This window comes from Pempheris klunzingeri, chromosome 24 (assembly GCF_042242105.1).
Source record: "Pempheris klunzingeri isolate RE-2024b chromosome 24, fPemKlu1.hap1, whole genome shotgun sequence".
NCBI lineage: Eukaryota > Metazoa > Chordata > Actinopteri > Acropomatiformes > Pempheridae > Pempheris > Pempheris klunzingeri.
This window is the reverse complement of record NC_092035.1, coordinates 11,954,182-11,975,454: the sequence shown is the minus strand read 5'-3', so window position 1 is coordinate 11,975,454 and position 21,273 is coordinate 11,954,182. Positions and strand designations below refer to the sequence as shown.

At 43.4% G+C, this 21,273-nt stretch overlaps 3 protein-coding genes and 6 non-coding genes across 10 annotated transcripts; 1 reads left to right on the top strand and 8 right to left on the bottom strand.

Moving 5' to 3' along the window:
* Positions 1-6,094, bottom strand: LOC139223728 (uncharacterized). Its single transcript, XM_070855713.1, has 12 exons — positions 6,022-6,094; positions 5,655-5,888; positions 4,973-5,122; positions 4,759-4,884; positions 4,479-4,642; positions 4,147-4,240; positions 3,933-4,055; positions 3,794-3,814; positions 2,992-3,012; positions 2,257-2,283; positions 1,485-1,589; positions 1-1,364 (listed from the first exon to the last, which is right to left on the bottom strand). Exons 2-12 carry the CDS (start codon positions 5,728-5,730, stop codon positions 1,351-1,353), a joined length of 921 nt encoding a protein of 306 aa, XP_070711814.1. The 5' UTR covers positions 5,731-5,888; positions 6,022-6,094; the 3' UTR covers positions 1-1,350.
* Positions 6,095-6,394: 300 nt separating this feature from the next.
* cyp4f3 (cytochrome P450, family 4, subfamily F, polypeptide 3) lies at positions 6,395-10,533 on the bottom strand. 2 transcript variants are annotated; one of them, XM_070855468.1, is made up of 13 exons: positions 10,269-10,533; positions 9,822-9,966; positions 9,595-9,648; positions 9,192-9,319; positions 8,588-8,709; positions 8,350-8,496; positions 8,076-8,199; positions 7,924-7,990; positions 7,435-7,564; positions 7,146-7,279; positions 6,974-7,038; positions 6,802-6,884; positions 6,395-6,722 (listed from the first exon to the last, which is right to left on the bottom strand). In XM_070855468.1, the coding sequence occupies exons 1-13, from the start codon at positions 10,470-10,472 to the stop codon at positions 6,503-6,505; spliced, it is 1,623 nt and encodes a 540-aa protein (XP_070711569.1). In that variant the 5' UTR covers positions 10,473-10,533; the 3' UTR covers positions 6,395-6,502. The 2 variants fall into 2 exon arrangements, with proteins under 2 accessions (XP_070711569.1, XP_070711570.1); XM_070855469.1 differs by lacking the exon at positions 9,595-9,648.
* Positions 10,534-11,962: 1,429 nt separating this feature from the next.
* LOC139223783 (insulin receptor substrate 1-like) lies at positions 11,963-15,450 on the top strand. Its single transcript, XM_070855776.1, has 5 exons — positions 11,963-12,450; positions 12,804-13,056; positions 13,536-13,785; positions 13,875-14,523; positions 14,886-15,450. The coding sequence occupies exons 1-5, from the start codon at positions 11,963-11,965 to the stop codon at positions 15,301-15,303; spliced, it is 2,058 nt and encodes a 685-aa protein (XP_070711877.1). The 3' UTR covers positions 15,304-15,450.
* A 2,978-nt stretch (positions 15,451-18,428) lies between these two features.
* LOC139224478 (5S ribosomal RNA) lies at positions 18,429-18,547 on the bottom strand. Its single transcript, XR_011586522.1, has one exon. It is a non-coding gene; the product is annotated as a 5S ribosomal RNA (ribosomal RNA).
* Positions 18,548-19,019: 472 nt separating this feature from the next.
* Positions 19,020-19,138, bottom strand: LOC139224467 (5S ribosomal RNA). The gene has a single exon (XR_011586511.1). It is a non-coding gene; the product is annotated as a 5S ribosomal RNA (ribosomal RNA).
* A 472-nt stretch (positions 19,139-19,610) lies between these two features.
* LOC139224574 (5S ribosomal RNA) lies at positions 19,611-19,729 on the bottom strand. Its single transcript, XR_011586611.1, has one exon. It is a non-coding gene; the product is annotated as a 5S ribosomal RNA (ribosomal RNA).
* Positions 19,730-19,884: 155 nt separating this feature from the next.
* LOC139224455 (5S ribosomal RNA) lies at positions 19,885-20,003 on the bottom strand. The gene has a single exon (XR_011586500.1). It is a non-coding gene; the product is annotated as a 5S ribosomal RNA (ribosomal RNA).
* A 155-nt stretch (positions 20,004-20,158) lies between these two features.
* LOC139224443 (5S ribosomal RNA) lies at positions 20,159-20,277 on the bottom strand. The gene has a single exon (XR_011586489.1). It is a non-coding gene; the product is annotated as a 5S ribosomal RNA (ribosomal RNA).
* A 473-nt stretch (positions 20,278-20,750) lies between these two features.
* LOC139224432 (5S ribosomal RNA) lies at positions 20,751-20,869 on the bottom strand. Its single transcript, XR_011586478.1, has one exon. It is a non-coding gene; the product is annotated as a 5S ribosomal RNA (ribosomal RNA).
* Positions 20,870-21,273: the final 404 nt, after the last annotated feature.

The following is a 21,273-nucleotide window of genomic DNA, read 5'->3' as shown; positions in this document are numbered from 1 at the left end:
AATATGTTGGTTTTATTAAGTATAGCCCATATAAAAATGAAATGAAAATATCTACATCCTTTATATTTTCTAACACACCTCCGTGAATAAGAAGCGACATAAGGGTGAGTGCCTTTTATCTTAAAAAATTAGGAAACTTTTTAGTGTTTAGAGCTTTTTATACTTTAAAAGTGCCATGAGCCATTGTTGACTAAAGCTTTCAGTTAAGTAGGTTGCTGCCTTGCATGTTAAAAACTTTAACAAAGGCTGGTTGTTCCACGTGTAAAGCGGGACCCTTGCAACCAAGAGCTTAATACTGTCAGTTGTGTTGACAAAAAAAAGAAAAACATTTTAAACACACATATACAGTACATGTGTAATGTACATGTGTCTGAAAGGCACAAAACCACACACTTCAACTGAGAATTTGAGGCTAAATACACATTAAAATACAAACAAAGAAAAAGATGATTAAAATAAGATTGGGGAAGGTAAAAATAAAAACATGAACAAGAAAACGTAGTGATAACTGATTGACTCTGAGCTTGATATCTTGCAGTTACATTCACACACACTGTAGCTGCTGCTGAGGAGTCAGCAGTAAGGAACTGTACAATGCCTTGATTGTTGGTGGAGCTGGCAGCACAAACCAGACAATGGCGTCCCTTTTCCTCCTCTGCCATCGGCCCGCTTCCTCCCCACAAGGATCTGCACCAGACGTGCCCAGGTACCAGCTGGTCTAAAAGCTTTGTCTTTGTCAGTGTTTTCATTCTATTTATCTATTTCATGCACAGTAACCTTAACATTTCCATCTAAATGTGGATGTATTCTGTTTAGATTTAGGAGCGGCAACAGTCCTGTGGATTTAAAGTGCTCACAGCGACATGTAGAGTATATAGGCCTACACTGAACAAAAATATAAACGCAACACTTTTGTTTTTGCTCCCATTTTTCATGAGCTGAACTCAAAGATCTAAAACATTTTCTATATACAAAAAAAACCCCAAAACATTTCTCTCAAATATTGTTCACAAATCTGTCTGAATCTGTGTTAGTGAGCTCTTCTCCTTTGCCCAGATAATCCATCCCACCTCACAGGTGTGGCATATCAAGGTGCTGATTAGACAGCATGACTACTGCACAGGTGTGCCTGAGGCTGGCCACAATAAAAGGCCACTCTGAAAGGTAGTAACAGAATTTTTGGTCAGTGTTTTGTGGCTTCAAGACCATAAAAAATATGAAAAGTCTATCTTTAATATTAATTCTAGTGACTGCTAAGGGACTGAAAACACAGGACAGAACAATCCTGAAGCACACGTGCACTTCTGGCTTCTGAAAGCTTCACTTTAGATCGCCGTGTGGCCGCCTATTTCATAGGTATTTTTCTGCCAAAAGACACAAGGAAAGACGAGTCACGCGCCGGCACACTTGAATGAAAAGACACATGTAATAAAGCACCGGACAGGATGGAGGTTTTGTACAAGACGTGTAACCTGGTATCTTACCCTGGGTAAGAGCCGGCTCTTCGCGAGCTGTGGTGCCATTAGATTCAGCCTGCAGAGCCAGATCTGGGCATGATTCACATGCTGAAGGGGGCGTTGTGTCAAGCCCTCAAAAAAACAAAAAAAACCCAATTAAAGCAATAAATAAAATAAAATAAATAATCGTAATAATGAAACAAATACAGAAAAAATAAACAACAACAACCCCCCCTGTTGTTTCTCATTCTTTGATTGACCTGGCCCTGAACCTGCCCTGCACTGTGGAGGAGGGGGTGGGACGAGTTATCGGTGCGCATCTCAGGTAGCGGTTCCTACTGACAGACGCCAACAACAAGTCATATTTTGTCATATTGATAGTGTCATCATGAAAAGGCCGTCCAAGCCCTCAGCTGCGGCTTTTAGAAAGCGGAGAAAAGAGGAGGCAGAAAAGAGGTCCCAGTGTGGAGGTGTGTCGTCTTTTCTAACATTAAAAAACACTGTTTGACTTTTCATTTGAACTAGCTAGAGGCCAGTTGAAATAAAGCAAAGTTGCCTAATAATGCTACTGTAGCTACTGTGTAACTATATAATTGTAGTGCAACCTCTTTTATTTTAGTAATGCATCATCACAACACACAATTGATGTTATGTTGAAGACATCAGTAGTCTGTCTGCTGCCCACCAAAGCGGCCAGAGCCGGCTCTGTCTTGCTGTATTAATGATATGCAAATAAATATATGTCAACTTTTTCATCATTATTAAATGTTAGAGAAAACAAACCGTGGCTAAAACTTACATGGCCTCTCATGCTTCCTCCAGAAGTCTGTAGAGCAGAACAACAGGACAGTGACATTAGTCGACAATACAGCACAGAAGAAGTTTGTTATATCAGTTAAGATCCAGGCTGTTTGATTGTTAAAGGATAAAATTGTTGTTTGAGGTGTCAGATAACTTTAACAGAGAGGATCCCTTCAGAGGCAGACCTGTAAGATCGTTCTTGTTTCACCAGAAACAGCTGTTATGACGCTCAGTTCAACACCACCAGACTCCATTGACAAAAACAGTAATTTTACGTAGAGGTTGCTGTTCTACTGCTGCCTTGATCAAATAAGCAAACTGATCTAGGCAGTGCCACTCCCATGTTGTATGAGCTAAAATTCCTGTTTTTGTCAATGGAGTTTGGTATGTTTGAAGAAGGCAAAATAACGGCTGTTTCTGCTCTTTTTGCAGGAACTAAAAGGAGGTTACAGGTCTGTCTCTGTAGGGATCCTTTCCATAATGTTGTCAGACAATTAGAATAACAACCTGAGCCATTCAGTGGCAAAAACAAGCACTTTTAATTGAAGTACTTTGATCAGGTGCCGTTTCCCTGAAGGATTACATTACAGCCATTACATCCCGTTCTCTACGATCTACTGAACCACTTTCAAAAGTTTTTGTACCATCAAGTCATTTCTATTAACACAATATGTAATAGTATCGGCATAAATAATGCAATAGTATAGTGGTATAAATGATTTTAGTTACTGACCTGCTTCCCATGGCATGGATGCTGCAGGGAGAGAATTGCAGCAGAGAACATTAAGAAAGTTTGCTTAAGGTTGACAAGAAATAACTTCACCACCTGCCATTAATCTCCTCAGTTCACTGTCAACACCAGGAGGCATTAATTCAGCATTAAGGCCATGTATTTAATGCTGACAGGTGTGGGAATGTGCTTGTTTGACACATTGTAGTTTGGTTGTGGTTGTGCGTGGAAATATTAACTAAAAGGTCGTAATTTAACAGTTTATTTGTTGAATCATGAACTAAAATCCATAAAATTCAAGTATCTAGTATCTAGTATCAAGTATCTTCACAGAGGTGATTAAACACATTTCTGCTAAATTAACCAAAGGAAGCTTTTGAACTGTAGTTTGAAGTGAACAGGAGGTTGTTTCCAGTTTGTTCATAAGATGTTTTTGCACTGAAAGATGTTGCCAGTGTCTGTTCTCATTTCACACCAGTGCAGCTATTTTGAAGAAGAAAAAAAATCCTCTTTGAATTCCTTAAAAAGGACTTTGTGTTAAACATTGTGTTAAAAATGTTTCTTCCCGTTAAAGTGGAGTTCTTCCTCCACTGTTGCTCAATATAATATCTGATGCTGCTCATGTGGGAATTCTTGAATCCTTAATGTTGAATTCCTGAGTGGTTGGGTCTCTCTCTAATTAAAGAGTTTGGTCTAGACCTGCTCTTTATGGAAAGAGTCTTGAGATAACGCTGTTATGAATTGGCGCTCTATAAATAAAGATTGAGATTGATTAAACATATGAGTGCTTTCAAAGACTTCTCACCTTTCTGGTAGAACCACATTCCTGGAAGAAATCGCACGAGAGATTAAAATGTTATGAATGCTGAAAAATCCCAGATGAACAAATCTGAATCATGTGAAAGATGTTTCATATAAGTAAAGTCAGCGTCATGATTCCTCACCTGCCTTACACCTGTGGAATAAGACCAGCATCACCACAGCCGTCAGCAGACAGATGAAGACGGTGACTCCTGTGGAGATTTTCAGGTTGTGTCCCTCCACGGTAGGTTCGATGGGTACGGGTACTGGAAAAGGAGAGCAGCAGCAGGAAGTGGGCTTTCCAGCGTGTTAAGCAGAGGATATTTTGGCTGACGAGGCCTTGGTGTGATGACTCACTTTTGTAGAATGGATTGGGAAGCGGCTCGCTGCTTTCCTTACTGACTGGATTTTCCAGCTCACAGACGAACCCGGCCATACTCGAGCTTACCTCCTATGAGGAACATTAAGCAGCAAACATTACTGCACATTATCATTATTCAGACTACTTACTTGGTGCCTTTTCCTTCAGCATGTTCAGGGTGTGGACATCGGATACAATGAGTGGAAGATATTTCTATTTAAACATTTGATTTCTGTGGGAAGGCTACAATAAATGGATGTAAGAAAACTGCATAAAAACAGAGAGAAATCCGTACACACACACACTGAGCAGCATCATCACACAATACCTTTGTAATGCGCTGCTCCCTCAGTAAACCTGGCAACACTACACCACCTGACGTCCACCTGTAGGTGACTGGTTCAGCTGCTGTGGTGTTTCCGTCGCAGCTCAAAGTGCAGACGGTCTCCTCTTCGTCACAGGATTTGCCAACAGTGGGTGTAGGGACGGGAGCTGTTGTTATGGGGGTGGGGGTGGGGCAGAAACAGGCCATTACAGTCATGAAAAATCTGCTGCATCTTCATTTTCTCAGTCTGACTTCCTTGATCCGGCATGATTTGTCCACTTACAGATGACTGTGAGGCGAGTTGGACTGGCGAGGTTGTTGTTGATTTCAGGTGTGTACAGTCCACTGTCGCCACGAGCCAGTCCTCTGATTGTCAGCTCTCCACTAGAAATGTTCAGGCTGCCGCGCTCTGTACACAGACACCGACAGGGATAGGCTTAGCTTTTCAACACTCTTCACATGAATCCAAAAACTGAGATGAACTAGACTCGGGATACCTTTGAATTGGCGATATAAATCCAGATCTGTCCCATCCCACTGAGCGGCGATGTTGGGACCATCCTTCCACATGATGCTGGTGATAAGGCTGGAGCCCGCATCTGGATTCAGGACGACTGTATCGCCCACCTTCTTGTAGACTGAAATCTCTGGAAGGACAAAAACAACTGTGTTGCCCTTTAAATTGGCTTTTTATTCACTGGACCCTGGTCTAATTAAACCTAATGCAGGATGTGAACAGTCAGCTTTAGGATGGGGGGGGAGCTCACTCCACTGACGTTATTTTTACATTCAACACTAAACAACACCTGTTAAACTTGTTTTCAGTGACAATAGTCTGTTTTTTTTCTTTTTGGATTCAATTAGTTTTATTCAATTCTTTTGCTCTCCTCTTCCTGTTCTCTTTTTCTTGGTTTATTCTTACTTTTCGCTTCTCTTTTACAATCTCTATTGTTCTCAACTATTTTTCTATTCTTCTCCACTCTACTCTATTCTATTCTATTGCACTAGTTACTGTTAAACTACTACAGTTGTATGCTCTGGCTACTCTACACTGGGCGCGGTCATGGTTTTGGAAAATCACAACATCGCCACTAAACCTGCACTTCTTCACCAAACTGAGCAGAACAAGACACTTTGTACCGAACAGACAGCTGACAGACTGAGCAGTAATGGTCCCACCTCGGGCTGCGGACACAGCAGCCATCAGGAAACACACCCAGCCGGCCGGAGTCATGACTGTCACATGCGGACTCATCCTCAGCCCTCACACGGTCACACGGCGGAAGATCCTGGCTGCTCCTGCTCTGAACATGTCCGGCAAAGTCACCTAACAGCCAGAAACACTGAAGCTGGACATGAGTGGTCTGTGTCGGCCGACAGAAGCTCAGAGACCGCAGCAGCTCCGCAGACACGCTGAAAGTGAAAGTTAAAGTGAGTCCGCGTCAACACGCTCACAGGCCCCGCCCCTCCGAAGCGGACGTCATATTGATATCTATTCCATGAATATCTGTCATATCTGTAAATGTCACAGTTGTTTCATGCTCACCGTAAATGTGACACCGATGGAACACTGAAGGGTGTGGCTGCAAAGACACTTTTAACAGGCATTTCATCACTGCAGCACATTTGTAAATGAAAGAATTCTAAATTAAAATACTCAGGAAGTGGACCTCCTCATGTAATCTGGTGTATTAGGTGTAATTAACACATTGTGGTTTCTCACCAAAACATGTTTCTTCTAGAAATCCCTAGTTAACTTGTATTCATTTCTTTATTCTACATAAAGAGTAATGCACTGGCCTGACATGTTAATTCAAGCTCTAAACTCTAAACCAGCCCAGGTTCTATAGATAATCATGCTTTCTCCTCCTAAACTGGACCTGAAGTCCATGCTGTCTGTGTTTAGAGATGATGACACATTGTTTACACCAAGGGTTTATTCAAACCAAACTTAACACAGTGATAGTAAAAGCTTCATGTAGCCCAAAATGTCACTAACGCATTAAGAAATACTCTCAGGTGTGTTTTCAGGCGTCATCTTGTTGGAGGTTGTGTGGGGTCATCAGAGTCTCCAGCTGCAGCCACAAGCCTCCCTCCGCACGCAGGACGAGCTGGGGGAGGCGGCGAACTCCCCCAGAGCTGGTCCCCAGTTCAAGGTTCAGTCCCGGCGTGAGACGAAACCTGAGCAGGGTCAGCGCTACGACGACCCGAAGCTCTGCCAGGGCAAATTTCTGACCAATACAGTTCCTGTGAACACATGCAGGTTTGACAGGTGACCGTGTCAGACCTTATTTGGCTTTAATGTGAAGAAATGAGGAGGCAGTACCTGGGGCCTGAGGAGAAGGGGATGAAGGCATGAGAGGCGCGGCCCTCTGTGTTTGCAGGGTCAAAACGCAGAGGATTAAACTCCTGAAAGAGGGTGAATCACGCAGGTCAAACGTGACAACGTTGTGCCAAAGTGAGACAGAAAATCAGTGTTTTTGCTTTTAATTTCTTACATGCGGGTTTGTCCAAACAGCAGGGTGGTGGTGTGTTCCATAAATACTGACCAAACAGATGGCACCTTGGGGGGAAACAACCAGTCTGAGAGTAGCTCTCCCTCAAAGTGTCATCACAAACTGAACAACTAGCTTCACTTCCTTCACAAATGAGGAATTTTGCCCATCTCACCCTTTGGTACGGTCCGGTCCCCTGGCAGCGCCATGTCCTGGGTGTACGTCCGTGTTACCGCCTGCACAGGTGAGTGCAGTCTGAGAGACTCTCTGATGCACATGGTGGTGAAGGGAAGCTTGGCCAGATCCTCCCTTAATGATAAACACGTACAGACATGCATATTCACGCTTTCCTCATTTCTGCCTTCATATAACAGACTTTCAACTGGGGGTTTGTGATATCCAGCATTTTACTGATAAATGTGCTATCAGGCGCCAAGTGATTCAGGCGGGGTGTGTTCTCTAACCACTCTATCTCATGTCCATCCCGTCCTTGCATCAGATCGCTCGCTTCCTGCCTGCATCTCTCCTGATATTGCTCATGGCGCGCTAAGTTATACAGCGTCCAGCAAATCGCGCTGGCTGTTGTGTCGTGACCTGTTGGGAAAAAACAGTACGTTTAAAAAAACATTTGTGAGGTGTGTGAACATTTACGACTAAAGGAACAACCTGTAAACTGCAGCTTTAAGGCGAGAATATACTTTTTGAAGGAAGAAACGACAAGTCAGATTTATAGGCAGTGAAACGCACTGTTGATCACTACTGATCAGTGCTCACTGGTTTTACTGATACACCCTTACTTGATCTGGTATGACCAGTGGTTGCTTATTTACATTTTCATTTCAATTAAAATAACCAGATAATTTAGGTAACCTGATGACTTCTGCTGTTACAGTACAATATCCCAGAGGTGTCACCTGCAGAATAAAGTTACATCTTGTGTTAAAGTGTCTCACCTGCGAACATGAAGGTGTTGGCCTCAGCCTGTATCTCCTCATCCGTTAGGCCTTGTCCATCCTCATCCTGCAGTAATACATGAAGTTGTTCAATAGCTACATGGCAGTCTTCTATCCAGCCCTCATTATGCTAATTTCTTCTTCTCTCCTACCTTCGACAGCAGTATGATGTCCACAAAGTCTTTCTTCCTCTGTGGTGCTGTGGTGAGGTCTGTTTCTGTCTCCCTCTGTTCGCTGATCTGGGCGCGGCGCTTCTGAACCACCTCCCTGGTAAACCTGCAAGCAGGAATACCAAACAATGTCACCACACTGCTTAATGTGGCACAAGCTGTTACTATAGAGCATAAAGCTCTATTACATTATAAGATGTCATCAGACTGGAAGGCTCCTGTATTCATTCACACACACACATAAAGGTGAGGTCACCTGTGCACGATGCTTAAGGCCTTTTTGAATCGTTTTCCTTGCTCGCTTTTCCAGTAAATCCAGTCCCAGTGGTGTAAAATCTTTTGGCGCCGATCTATTACCAGGTCGCTCAGCTCCACTATGGCTGAGACGTACTCACTGGTAGACCTGGAGGGCAGAAGATAAAACTAAATAAATCGAAATACAACAACAGAAGTGGGATGTATTTGTGGGAAATGGTAGAGCGGGTGTTCCTCACTGCTGGCAGTTGCTGTTGTAGCTAAAAGCACATTTCAGCAAACTGTCCAGTGTCATCAGAGTGACATGGTCGAACATCTCTATGTTAGTCGTGCCTGTTGCCGCCAGTCTGCGCCACTTATCCTGGAAGAAGTGAAAACTATCATGTTTTTCTCCTGTTCAGGGCAGCCTGCCATTGTGTCTGAACATGGCTCTGTGACTACATCTAAACTCAATGCTTAACATCAGGTAATAGCTTTAGCTTTGTGTTTAAAGGTAGCCTGGAATAACTTGTAACTAAAAATTTATATACACTCAAGGGTTTTGAATGCCACCTGTAATTCTTTTATGTGGAAATGTGTGTTGATGTGTATTTCTGTGTTTCTGGCCATGCTGCACACACTATATCTTTCTATATAGTCTCATGCATATATGCAATCTATAGCAAAATCCTGACACAGGTGTAAAATCCAACAATGCAAAACAGACACGTTTGCATGCAGTCACTGTTGTTGAAAGTAAAGGCTGTGCACACATTTTACACTGACATTGATTCATAAAATAGCTGTTGACCAATGAACATGACATTGAATGCAACGTGAGATCAGCATCTCTCGAGTGTTTACATGCATGGTGTCTGCCGAGCTGTTGAACTTGGCGACGTAGCTCCTCAGGATATCAAAGTGAAACGCTGGAGTCAGCAGCCGCCTCTTGCGAGACCATTCCTCCCCGTTGCTTAGCAACAGACTCTGTCCTGGGACATGAAGAGAGAGACGCTTCAGGGGTGAGGATACACAATGACATCCAACCTTTATTATTATTCACTTCTATTTCTTCACTTCTATTTTAACTAGTCAACAATACTGTACTCGGGTGGTTTATTTAATGATGGGACACCTGAAATACCTACAGTACTAAATGTCGAATATCCATCAGCAACAGAAAGGGCCATCTTCCCCACAAACCAATGCTGATTCAAATTTTAGACTATAGTCTAGACAGCAGAGCAACATGTGCTTTTAGACTCACCGAGCCATGGACGCAGATGGCCGTAGATGAGCTCATCTTTCACTGTGATGCTGGCTGGATGGAGGAAAGGAGTGAGGATGCAATGCAACAATAAGCATCAAATGAGGCTAACAGCTCCAATAACAGTTCCACTGCTGCAAAATCTAAAATGTTTAGACTAACTATGACAGTCGGACATAACTATGAAAAATGTGACGTTTAGTCAGAGTGATGGAGCGTCACCCTACCTGGGGCCATCAGCAGAGGCTTGACGTAGTCAGGGTGGAAGAGTCTGACCAGGTGATAGAAAGGGCCGAGGAACCAGCAGCAGGAGTGATTGTACATCTGCACCAAGTCGTCCACCTGCTGGAGACCCTCTTCTGTGCTCTGCATCTGAGGCCAAATAAACATCACAACACCATGAGTCTGAATAAAAAAAAGACGAGTGCAGTCCTGTAAAGGTGGGTTAATTCATGCTCTTATACAGCATTTTAAAGGGAATTTATCACAAAGAGGATATTTTGTAAAGATATCTTGCAACACAGAGCACATCCTGTAGCAAGCTGAGAAATCTGAAGTTAGATTTCCTGATGTGTTGACAAATTAGGTGAATATTATTACCTTAAACCTGGCAAATAAGGCTATAAATGCATGTCAGTGTGTGTTTCACCAGTCCTGGTGTGTGTGTGTCCTACCTGGCCCAGGTGGCCTAAAAGCCAGGAGTTTGCGTGCGGTTTGCTGAAGCAGGACAGCCTGTGTGTGTACCAGGCGTGTCGCACCAACAGCCTCATCATCCAGGCCACAACCACGGCTGCGAGTCCTGCACCGAGCACAGACAGGACCTGACAGAAGCCCGTCCAGCTGAGGACCAGAGAGAGGACGCCCAGGAGGAGAGGCATCCTGGGGCACAAGGAGAAAGTAACGGGTATCCACAGATTGCTTGCTGCTCGACCTGCTCCGACAGTGGCTGTGTCCACAGCGAGAAGTTGTTTATGTTGAAATGTGCAGAAACCACACTGCTCCACCCGACTGCTGTAAGCATGATGAGCTACGACACTTCCTCTGTCTGTTAATAAGCAGTCATTTCATAAGAACCTCTCACTTTCTCTCTGTTTTCTGTAAATCATCAACAGTGTCAGCAGCAAAGCCCCTCCACGCCATCACACCTCCTCCTCCATGATTCACTCTGGGAATCACACATGTAGAAACAGATCACAGTCACAGAATATAGTACCATAGATTACCATAGATTACCATAACATACCATAGTGTACCGTACATATGGTACATTACCATAGATTAAAAAATAAAAACACACAATAGACTGACAATATTGTTTTAGTTATCAACTTTTAAATATCCAGTTTCATTTTTGTCATAGCTTGATGAATGTATTTCATCCCAAGAATTTAGATGAGCCACTTATCCAATTTTTCCTTAGCTGAGAGTTGGGTTGTCCGAGGAGCTCCTGAAGGCCACACTGATTGTGCTCAGGGTGCAGCTGAGGGACAGACGGGCCGAAGACACCCGGAAAATCTGTGTGGAAAAATCCCCGTGTGACCCATGAAAACTGCCTGACATAAAGGGCTGCACACACTGTGCGTGTTTCCAGTCGTAATATTTCTACCTGCCAGCCACAGGTGAGGTTTAATGAAATGGTTTGGCCTAATTGTGTGGGAGAGGGCATCGTTAATTTCAGTCAGTCGGCGCCATATTTTTTTTTCTGCCGCGCTGTTCACCTTTAATGAGTTATATTCACTTATTAGAAGGGCTGTCAAGAACTGAACTTTAATTAGCTTGATTTATCCGTCAAACACACAAATATCCATGTTTTAATGCTGTAAAATATAGAAAAGCTGCAATGGCTAATATTTGTCTTGTTTAAATGATGAAAAATAGTTTCTGATCATTTGTTTCAGCATCAGAAATGAATACTAAATATATTTATCATTGAACAGCCATGAATATATTTATTTCTTAAAATAAATAAAGTACAATTTAGTGTGTTTCCCATGCAGACTTTCATCAGGCTTTACAAATAAAGAGGGATGATTTTCATTTATAGTTTTAATCTGTTAATTTGTTTAAGTATTGCAGAACAATGTGATCTGGTTGTAAAACCTATCTTAAGAATGTGCCTAGTGCCAAGTGATAAATTAGAGAGATGAGATAATAATAATATAATCTTCATTCTGATTAAATCAGAAGAAATGTATGTGGATTTTGATATTGGTATATGTTTGATGTTAAAGATGGAAAACCATTGCTTGGTTTTCTTTACAACAAACATACAGAGCAGAAGTTATTGTAGTTGGCTTTTCTTTTCTCTTATTTCTCTTTTTTAGTTTCTGATTCTTCCTGTGTGCACATGGCAGGTTCCCATCTTGAAATGAATGAAACTCCAGAGGGGCATGACAGGCGTGCCAACCAAAAGAGAGATCCACCTGCTTCCAGCTCCCCTCTGTCGTCGCCCGGCAGCAGCCCCACCCAAACGTGGCTGCCAGTGGGATCACCTCTGCGGCCTCTCTGGACGCATGATCGTCAAATAGAGCGGGACCAGGAGTCTCAGGACCGCCATGCTGGGATACAGCCGAGTCCTCCGTCCCGTTTCTATGAGGAGCTGTTTTGTACCAGCCAGACCTCTGACACTCTGGTCCCTCTGGCCGGTGCCCTCTTGACCTCCTCCGGGCCGCAGAGCGATGTGGTGAAACAGGGCTGCCTGGGGAAGCTGGAGCGCAGCCACAGGAGGTATTTTGTCCTGAGAGCAGGAAGCCACACCGGGCCCAGCCGACTCGAGTGGTACAAGAGCCAAGAGAAGTTCACAGCAATGGAGAAGTCTGCTGGTAAAGCTGCGCTGTTTGGCTCAAGAAAGCAAGGGTTGGTTAAAATAACTTTAACAAGTTAAAACAAGTCAGCCTGGCTCTGTTTAAAAGGCTGAAGATTGTCCAACAATAAGAATTTAAAAAAATCTGTACAAAATCGAAGTTTTAAAACGACACTGTTGCTTCCCAGGTGTGTATGTGCTGGACTGTTTGTTAGCTGGGAGCAGCTGTATGGGGACGGCTAGACTCCCACTGAACTGGTGTGAAAATGCAAATACATTTATTTCCCAAGATATTCCTTTCCTTAAAAAGTTAAGGTCACTGAGTTAGTTTATAGTCTTGACCCTGACCACTAATTGCTAAGCTTACTGTCCAGCTGAGGCGACTGGTATTTCCTGCTACTTCCAGAGTGATCTACCTGAGGTGCTGTCTTGGTGTGAGCCGGGTGGGCGGTGCCAGGAAAGGCCACACGGTGGCGCTGTATGCCCAGGATCAGACCATGGTGCTGGTGGCGGAGGACCAGTGGGAACAAGAGGAGTGGTATCTGGCCATTAAGAAACTGATGGAGGAAGAGCGGAAGGATGAAGAGCATGGAGAGGGGTTTGAAGAAGAAGAGGATGATGGGTATTGCACTCTGCCCCCTGCTGCCTTCTTCAAAGAGGTCAGACCAGATTTTAAATGGTTTTCCTTTTATTTGTGTTGTGTGGTTGGACATTTGAAGCCCAGGAAGATCTCAGCTTTCCAAGAAATTCAATTTGAATTCATACTCAATTTGCACTTTCTCTTCCTCTGATGACTGAATCTGAAATAAGCTCACATCAAATAAGACAATCATGTGATCTCTGTGATATTACCCTAATATTCAGTGAGGCACTATTACATCACACATAATGGTTTCTTAAAATGACGCAACCAATTTAAAAACTACTAAAACTCCTGAAAGGAAAAAGGAAATACAAGGTTGGCAAAAATGCTGATTTTTGGAATAGTAAAACTGTGTACAGCTGGATATTATACCTCAGCTTAGAGTGCACAGATTTAATTTAATTTAAACCCATTTTTTTAAGTACTACCAGCTCTTCATTAGATGTCAACATGCCTGCCTGATCTTCACCCCTGTTCCCTTGACCGTGGTCTAAGGTTTGGCCCGTCAGGGTGAAGCCCAGAGGTCTGGGCTCTTCCAGGTCCCTGACAGGGGAGAGCCGGCTCTGCCTCACAGCCACGTCTCTCATCTTGGTCAGAGTAGGCGCATGCAGTGATTTGCCGTCGGTTACGATACCTTTACTGAGTGTTCGCCGCTTTGGCCACTTGGATGGCTCATTTTTCTTGGAGCTTGGCAGGTCGGCACCAAACGGTCCTGGAGAAATCTGGATGGAAGCAAGAGACCAAGGTGAATAAGAATTAAAGATGATTTGATTTTACTCATTACTGCTTTACAATAGGACTGTGACCTCTCCTCTTTATGTCTGATCTGTGCAGGAAGCCCAGCAGTAGCCCAGCACATTCATGAGGTGGTTCGTGAGACAGTAAGGGCACTACGAGCTCTTCCTGACTTTAGCCGCTCGCCGATCTCCAACCACAATCGGCTTCAAAGCCTTCTGGCCCCAAAACGCTGCAGACCCAAATACAGGGACAAGCTGGTGAACATGAGAGCACTTGGTTCTCCCCTGGGTTTGCCCCCCAGAAACCCTGAAAGTCCAACACAAAGTTACCTGCAGCTCAGCAAACCAGACAAAACCGAGCCAGAATCTTCTCGGAGTTCCACCTCACATCTCGGCCCTCTCAGATCCCACCAGAGTGTGTCTGAGGCTGGCAGCTACGTGGAAATGAAGACGGACAATCAGCCCCCACTGGACGACGACTGCACAGGAACTTCTATGGTGATCGCACACCACCGCAGCGTTGCAGCCTGTTTGATGGAGGGCTTGGAGCCACAGGAGGAAGAGGAAGATGAGGAGGAGGAGGAGGAGGAGGAAGAGGGGCTGGGCTACATGATGATGTCACCACAGCTAAGCCACAGTTTGTCTGTGCTGCCTCAGGATGACTACGTGATCATGGCAAGCCCTCATAAACACGATGGGTCAGCCTACTCTTCCCCCCCCTCCTCCCTTCAGACATCACTCAGCAGGTAACTTTAACTTGGTCACAAATTATTGTAAATTCTCTTACAGCTGGCTGTTACCTAGCTGATGTAAATTCAACACTTCCTCCATGTTTACCTCCACGTTGTCTTGATAAATGCAGTATAATGTTCATTCATTCAAGTGTTTTCTTAAGGCTGGTAACGATGTCTTAATACACTATTAAGGCTGGTACTTTTATTTTCAAAGAGCAGGCAGAATAAGACAGATAAAACAGCAGGTGTGTTTTCAAAGGGAGGAGAGTGTAGTAACTTTTCTTTAGCACCTTGCTGAATGAAACTGACTTATGCACAATGTAGTGTGTATTTGAACTAAAACTTGTAAAATACACCTTTTTGCCGTTTTGTAGCTCCACCTCCGACAGCGGCTCTCCTCTACACCCGTCACATCATCACGAGCGCAATCAGCCACACTGGCTGGTGACTTCAGTCCAACAGTTGGAAACAGAAGCCGGCAGATCACAGATGAGCTTCAGCTGCTCTGCCCGGCCACAGGATGATGCAGGGCAGGAGCAGACATCAGCCCAGCAGAGAGGACTCCTACAACAGACCGGGGCCACTTCATCTGTGGTGAGGGGCACCGGAGGGTCTGGCATGATGGCTCCTTTTGTCACAAGTGGGCCAGGCTATACCAGGCCAGTCCAGGCCAGTCCAAACACAGGTACAGGTCGGTTGAGTCGACTCCAAGCTGTATCGGACCAATCTGTCAGGAGATACCGGCTGTCCTTGTGTCTGCCTTCTTGCCTGCAAGCTAAGGACAGGTCCTGAGTATTGGTAATAATTCACTGTTTGTTTACATCAACCATCCAACAGGAACAACTTATTTATTCTAGAGCAGTAGGTGATGCTGAGGTTACAGGCCACAAAAAGTAAACCTTTACACTCATGAAGGAATAATTCAATTGGATACTTCAGTGTGACTTTTGCTGTCACTTGGTGCACCTGCTTTGACACAAACTGGGGCTTTAAAGTCTAATACTGAATACTACAGTATATGTTTGAGAAAAATAAAGCTGTCTTTGACACTTTTAGTCTGTTATTTGTCTGTATATGCACTCAGTGTTTGATTTCACTTTGTTTTTCCCCCTCATTTGTTTGATTAAATCCATCCTTGGAATTTTGGTCTAAACCACATAGCACCTGAAGATGCTCCACTGTTATATTAAAAAAAAAAGAAAAAATAAAGTCACGTTTATCCACAATTTTCTTTAGCCCTTCATTGACAACATTCACACATGTTCATTCAGCTGATTCTGGGTGTCCACCAGCAGGATTGAGAGCGAAGGTGTCAGGCAGCTGTTTTTATTAACTAGCCTAGTTTAAGTGATATAAATGGGGTGGACAAAATAATGAATACATGTCAAATCAACACACTACAGTCAATGAATGGGATACAGTCAGAGCACCACAAGCTGCAGCACCTCAGATATAAGTAACACTATGGGGCCTTTTTTTTCTTTATTCATTGAGAACATGTCTAATAATTTCAGGTTCAGATTTTGTAATTCAAACCCTGCGCTGCCTTTACTTGTTCTTTTGAGGGGATCATGTCCTTGGTCGTGTGGCAGCTAATGTCACTCAAAAACAGACATCAATACTGAAGTTTGGTGTTGGTTTGAACTTTGACTGTATATATGTAAAGGACGTAGCCACCCTGACATCACCCACTGGGCTCATGGACGTCGCCATCTTGTTTTTTGGAACCTGAAGTGATATTCTTTCCACAAAGATTGGTGATTGGTTGGCCCTGAATGACGCCATAATCTATTAAATGAACATCATCCTGCATTGAAGAAGACTATAAACTAGCGATGTAGACTATAAACTCATCAGGACAGTGTTAAATGAGGTAATAAATCAAGTGAGAACATTCGGAGTCGCCACCTGCTGGTCATGACAAAGAATGCAGGTTTAAGGTACTTCCGTATTGGCTTCACTTGTCCGACCCGGAAGTCCACTTCTTTTATTCAGTGTTTTGTTTTGTTTTTTTTATCTATAAAATTTGCAGATTAACACCCTCCCCGGTATGATATGATCTACAAACATTTGACATCATACGAGATGAATAAATCTCCATTTCCGTTAATCCCTCCACCATCTTGATTGGCGCAGGTGCGGTGCGGTCTGCGTGTGTCCATTTTGACAACTTCGACGGCAGGACAACGCGCATTTTCCCATCTTTCTTACCTTCCAAGACAAGACAAGTGAAAAACACCATGAGTATGGATTATGGGAACAAAAAGCAGGTAAAGTTATTTTTGTCTTTTCGAAATTTGGTGTCAGCTGATTACAGTAAAGTTCACATTAAGTTGCTGTGCTAGCTTGCGGCACATCTCTTTGCTAATCTAACGTTAGCTTGGCAGTGCATCTCCTGTCTCTGTTTTTCTGCCTTAATAGTGACTTTCATGACTGAGCCCCGTGAAGTGAGAGCTAAATACAGCGTTTTATTGTGTTTGTTAAACGCCATCTGTGTTTATAAAGCGTAGCTCCAAAAATAAAGCCGAGTCTCTAGTGAACATGGGTTCATAAGCACATTCACTGGTTAAAAACTAGCGCTTTTTAGCAGCATCCTCTGTTGGGATCAGTTTAAAGATGTTATCAGGACAATGTTTATTCAGTCTTTCAATACAGGTTCAGTTAAAACTCTTGGCCAGTGCCAGATTGATAGCAATGGATTAATATTTTCTTAATGATTAAATTTTGAATTTAAAATATTTATTAGCTGGGCGCACTGGGCAATATCTGATGCACATCTTAGTTATAATTATCAGTAATAATAGCCATAGCAATACATTTTTAATTACATCGTGTTTATTATGTATATTTGTTAAACTGGATTGGAGTGGATCTATTACAATGCAAGAGTAAGAAAACTCAGTTTTATATTTTATTTTCTACATTTTATATTTTCTGCAATTTCTTATTTCTGCTGTTATGTTCTTTTGTTAATATTAAATTACTGTTACAGATGAGTCTGGTATTTTTAAACTCGAGCCGTATTTTTTTTCATTTTTTTTTTTTTCATTTTTTGGGTTCAACATGACAGGTAAGTACAAAGACGGGGAATTTTGAAGCTGTTGTACAAAACAGATCATGCAGAAAAAGTACACATTTGGTTATGTCACTCAAGCCATACAAATGTAATTTGATTAAATTCTAGATTTTCTGAAAACCTTTAATTGTAAAACCTTACACACTCTGCAGTGTTAAATAATTTTCCCTGCAGTCATAAGCTTTTAGAGACATTTACTTACTAATATTATAACTGACATTGCCATTAATAGATTTAAAAATGCAGAAGAAAAAGTTTGCAACGTGACAAAGGCAGTATGTCTCTTGTGTGTCTCTCTTACGATGTGACCCTGCTTGGCTTCCGAGATCGGACGAGATCGGGCTTGTTCAGGGTGGTATGGCCGTAAGCGAGAGTGTCACTCACAAAGAGGCTTTTTATAGATGCTGACCTGTAGTTTGGTCCAGCACTCTTCAGTAATAGGTCTTTTGTTAAAGTTGCTAAATTGGTCCTGTTACAGTGAGAAGGCTGGGGCTGTTATTTTGAGAGTGTAGGAGAAAACAAGGATATAGTTAAAACAACAAATGTGTTCCCCAAAAAGGAGGAGAGTGTGGTTACTTTTGTTTAACGTTTGACTGATAAGGGCACCAAATGTGTCAGTTTCTCATTGATACTGACTGAAAAGGCCTGTTTGTCGTTTGGCATAGTTGGAGGTTGAGTGTGTGTAATGTTAGCTTCATGTGCTTTGTATGTCAGTGTAGTCCAGCAGAGAACAGCATAGGCTTGTCAGTAATGGATGCAAACACTGAATAGGACCATGAAAAACTTTTGTTGTGAAGTCCAGAGACAGCGCCCTCTGCTGTCTGCAAAAGAGAAGAGAAAAAGCTTACAGCACCTGGTATTCCCAGGCGGTCTCCCATCCAAGTACTAACCAGGCCCGACCCTGCTTGGCTTCCGAGATCGGACGAGATCGGGCTTGTTCAGGGTGGTATGGCCGTAAGCGAGAGTGTCCCTCACAAAGAGGCTTTTTATAGATGCTGACCTGTAGTTTGGTCCAGCACTCTTCAGTAATAGGTCTTTTGTTAAAGTTGCTAAATTGGTCCTGTTACAGTGAGAAGGCTGGGGCTGTTATTTTGAGAGTGTAGGAGAAAACAAGGATATAGTTAAAACAACAAATGTGTTCCCCAAAAAGGAGGAGAGTGTGGTTACTTTTGTTTAACGTTTGACTGATAAGGGCACCAAATGTGTCAGTTTCTCATTGATACTGACTGAAAAGGCCTGTTTGTCGTTTGGCATAGTTGGAGGTTGAGTGTGTGTAATGTTAGCTTCATGTGCTTTGTATGTCAGTGTAGTCCAGCAGAGAACAGCATAGGCTTGTCAGTAATGGATGCAAACACTGAATAGGACCATGAAAAACTTTTGTTGTGAAGTCCAGAGACAGCGCCCTCTGCTGTCTGCAAAAGAGAAGAGAAAAAGCTTACAGCACCTGGTATTCCCAGGCGGTCTCCCATCCAAGTACTAACCAGGCCCGACCCTGCTTGGCTTCCGAGATCGGACGAGATCGGGCTTGTTCAGGGTGGTATGGCCGTAAGCGAGAGTGTCCCTCACAAAGAGGCTTTTTATAGATGCTGACCTGTAGTTTGGTCCAGCACTCTTCAGTAATAGGTCTTTTGTTAAAGTTGCTAAATTGGTCCTGTTACAGTGAGAAGGCTGGGGCTGTTATTTTGAGAGTGTAGGAGAAAACAAGGATATAGTTAAAACAACAAATGTGTTCCCCAAAAAGGAGGAGAGTGTGGTTACTTTTGTTTAACGTTTGACTGATAAGGGCACCAAATGTGTCAGTTTCTCATTGATACTGACTGAAAAGGCCTGTTTGTCGTTTGCCATAGTTGGAGGTTGAGTGTGTGTAATGTTAGCTTCATGTGCTTTGTATGTCAGTGTAGTCCAGCAGAGAACAGCATAGGCTTGTCAGTAATGGATGCAAACACTGAATAGGACCATGAAAAACTTTTGTTGTGAAGTCCAGAGACAGCGCCCTCTGCTGTCTGCAAAAGAGAAGAGAAAAAGCTTACAGCACCTGGTATTCCCAGGCGGTCTCCCATCCAAGTACTAACCAGGCCCGACCCTGCTTGGCTTCCGAGATCAGACGAGATCGGGCTTGTTCAGGGTGGTATGGCCGTAAGCGAGAGTGTCACTTACAAAGAGGCTTTTTATAGATGCTGACCTGTAGAAAAAGCAGTGAATGAACTTCACCAAAACAGGAGTTCAAAGGTCAAACGTCTTGTCCGTCTCCTGTGAAGCAGCAGCACCTTCTGCTGTCTGCAAAAGAGATGAGAAAAAGCTTACAGCACCTGGTATTCCCAGGCGGTCTCCCATCCAAGTACTAACCAGGCCCGACCCTGCTTGGCTTCCGAGATCGGACGAGATCGGGCTTGTTCAGGGTGGTATGGCCGTAAGCGAGAGTGTCACTCACAAAGAGGCTTTTTATAGATGCTGACCTGTAGAAAAAGCAGTGAATGAACTTCACCAAAACAGGAGTTCAAAGGTCAAACGTCTTGTCCGTCTCCTGTGAAGCAGCAGCACCTTCTGCTGTCTGCAAAAGAGATGAGAAAAAGCTTACAGCACCTGGTATTCCCAGGCGGTCTCCCATCCAAGTACTAACCAGGCCCGACCCTGCTTGGCTTCCGAGATCGGACGAGATCGGGCTTGTTCAGGGTGGTATGGCCGTAAGCGAGAGTGTCCCTCACAAAGAGGCTTTTTATAGATGCTGACCTGTAGTTTGGTCCAGCACTCTTCAGTAATAGGTCTTTTGTTAAAGTTGCTAAATTGGTCCCTTTTACAGTGAGGAGGCTGGGGCTGTTATTTTGAGAGTGTAGGAGAAAACAAGGATATAGTTAAAACAACAAATGTGTTCCCCAAAAAGGAGGAGAGTGTGGTTACTTTTGTTTAACGTTTGACTGATAAGGGCACCAAATGTGTCAGTTTCTCATTGATACTGACTGAAAAGGCCTGTTTGTCGTTTGGCATAGTTGGAGGTTGAGTGTGTGTAATGTTAGCTTCATGTGCTTTGTATGTCAGTGTAGTCCAGCAGAGAACAGCATAGGCTTGTCAGTAATGGATGCAAACACTGAATAGGACCATGAAAAACTTTTGTTGTGAAGTCCAGAGACAGCGCCCTCTGCTGTCTGCAAAAGAGAAGAGAAAAAGCTTACAGCACCTGGTATTCCCAGGCGGTCTCCCATCCAAGTACTAACCAGGCCCGACCCTGCTTGGCTTCCGAGATCGGACGAGATCGGGCTTGTTCAGGGTGGTATGGCCGTAAGCGAGAGTGTCCCTCACAAAGAGGCTTTTTATAGATGCTGACCTGTAGTTTGGTCCAGCACTCTTCAGTAATAGGTCTTTTGTTAAAGTTGCTAAATTGGTCCTGTTACAGTGAGAAGGCTAGGGCTGTTATTTTGAGAGTGTAGGAGAAAACAAGGATATAGTTAAAACAACAAATGTGTTCCCCAAAAAGGAGGAGAGTGTGGTTACTTTTGTTTAACGTTTGACTGATAAGGGCACCAAATGTGTCAGTTTCTCATTGATACTGACTGAAAAGGCCTGTTTGTCGTTTGGCATAGTTGGAGGTTGAGTGTGTGTAATGTTAGCTTCATGTGCTTTGTATGTCAGTGTAGTCCAGCAGAGAACAGCATAGGCTTGTCAGTAATGGATGCAAACACTGAATAGGA

Coding starts and splice junctions, on each gene's coding strand:
- LOC139223783 (XM_070855776.1), top strand. CDS start 11,963: ATGAATGAAACTCCAGAGGGGCATGACAGGCGTGCCAACCAAAAGAGA. Junction 12,451..12,803: donor TTTGGCTCAAGAAAGCAAGG/GTTGGTTAAAAT, acceptor TGCTACTTCCAG/AGTGATCTACCTGAGGTGCT. Junction 13,786..13,874: donor GATGGAAGCAAGAGACCAAG/GTGAATAAGAAT, acceptor TGATCTGTGCAG/GAAGCCCAGCAGTAGCCCAG.
- LOC139223728 (XM_070855713.1), bottom strand. CDS start 5,730: ATGAGTCCGCATGTGACAGTCATGACTCCGGCCGGCTGGGTGTGTTTC. Junction 4,885..4,972: donor TTTATATCGCCAATTCAAAG/GTATCCCGAGTC, acceptor GTCTGTGTACAG/AGCGCGGCAGCCTGAACATT. Junction 4,643..4,758: donor AACTCGCCTCACAGTCATCT/GTAAGTGGACAA, acceptor CCATAACAACAG/CTCCCGTCCCTACACCCACT.
- cyp4f3 (XM_070855468.1), bottom strand. CDS start 10,472: ATGCCTCTCCTCCTGGGCGTCCTCTCTCTGGTCCTCAGCTGGACGGGC. Junction 8,200..8,349: donor GCCTTAAGCATCGTGCACAG/GTGACCTCACCT, acceptor TCCTGCTTGCAG/GTTTACCAGGGAGGTGGTTC. Junction 7,280..7,434: donor GATGGACATGAGATAGAGTG/GTTAGAGAACAC, acceptor TTTATCATTAAG/GGAGGATCTGGCCAAGCTTC.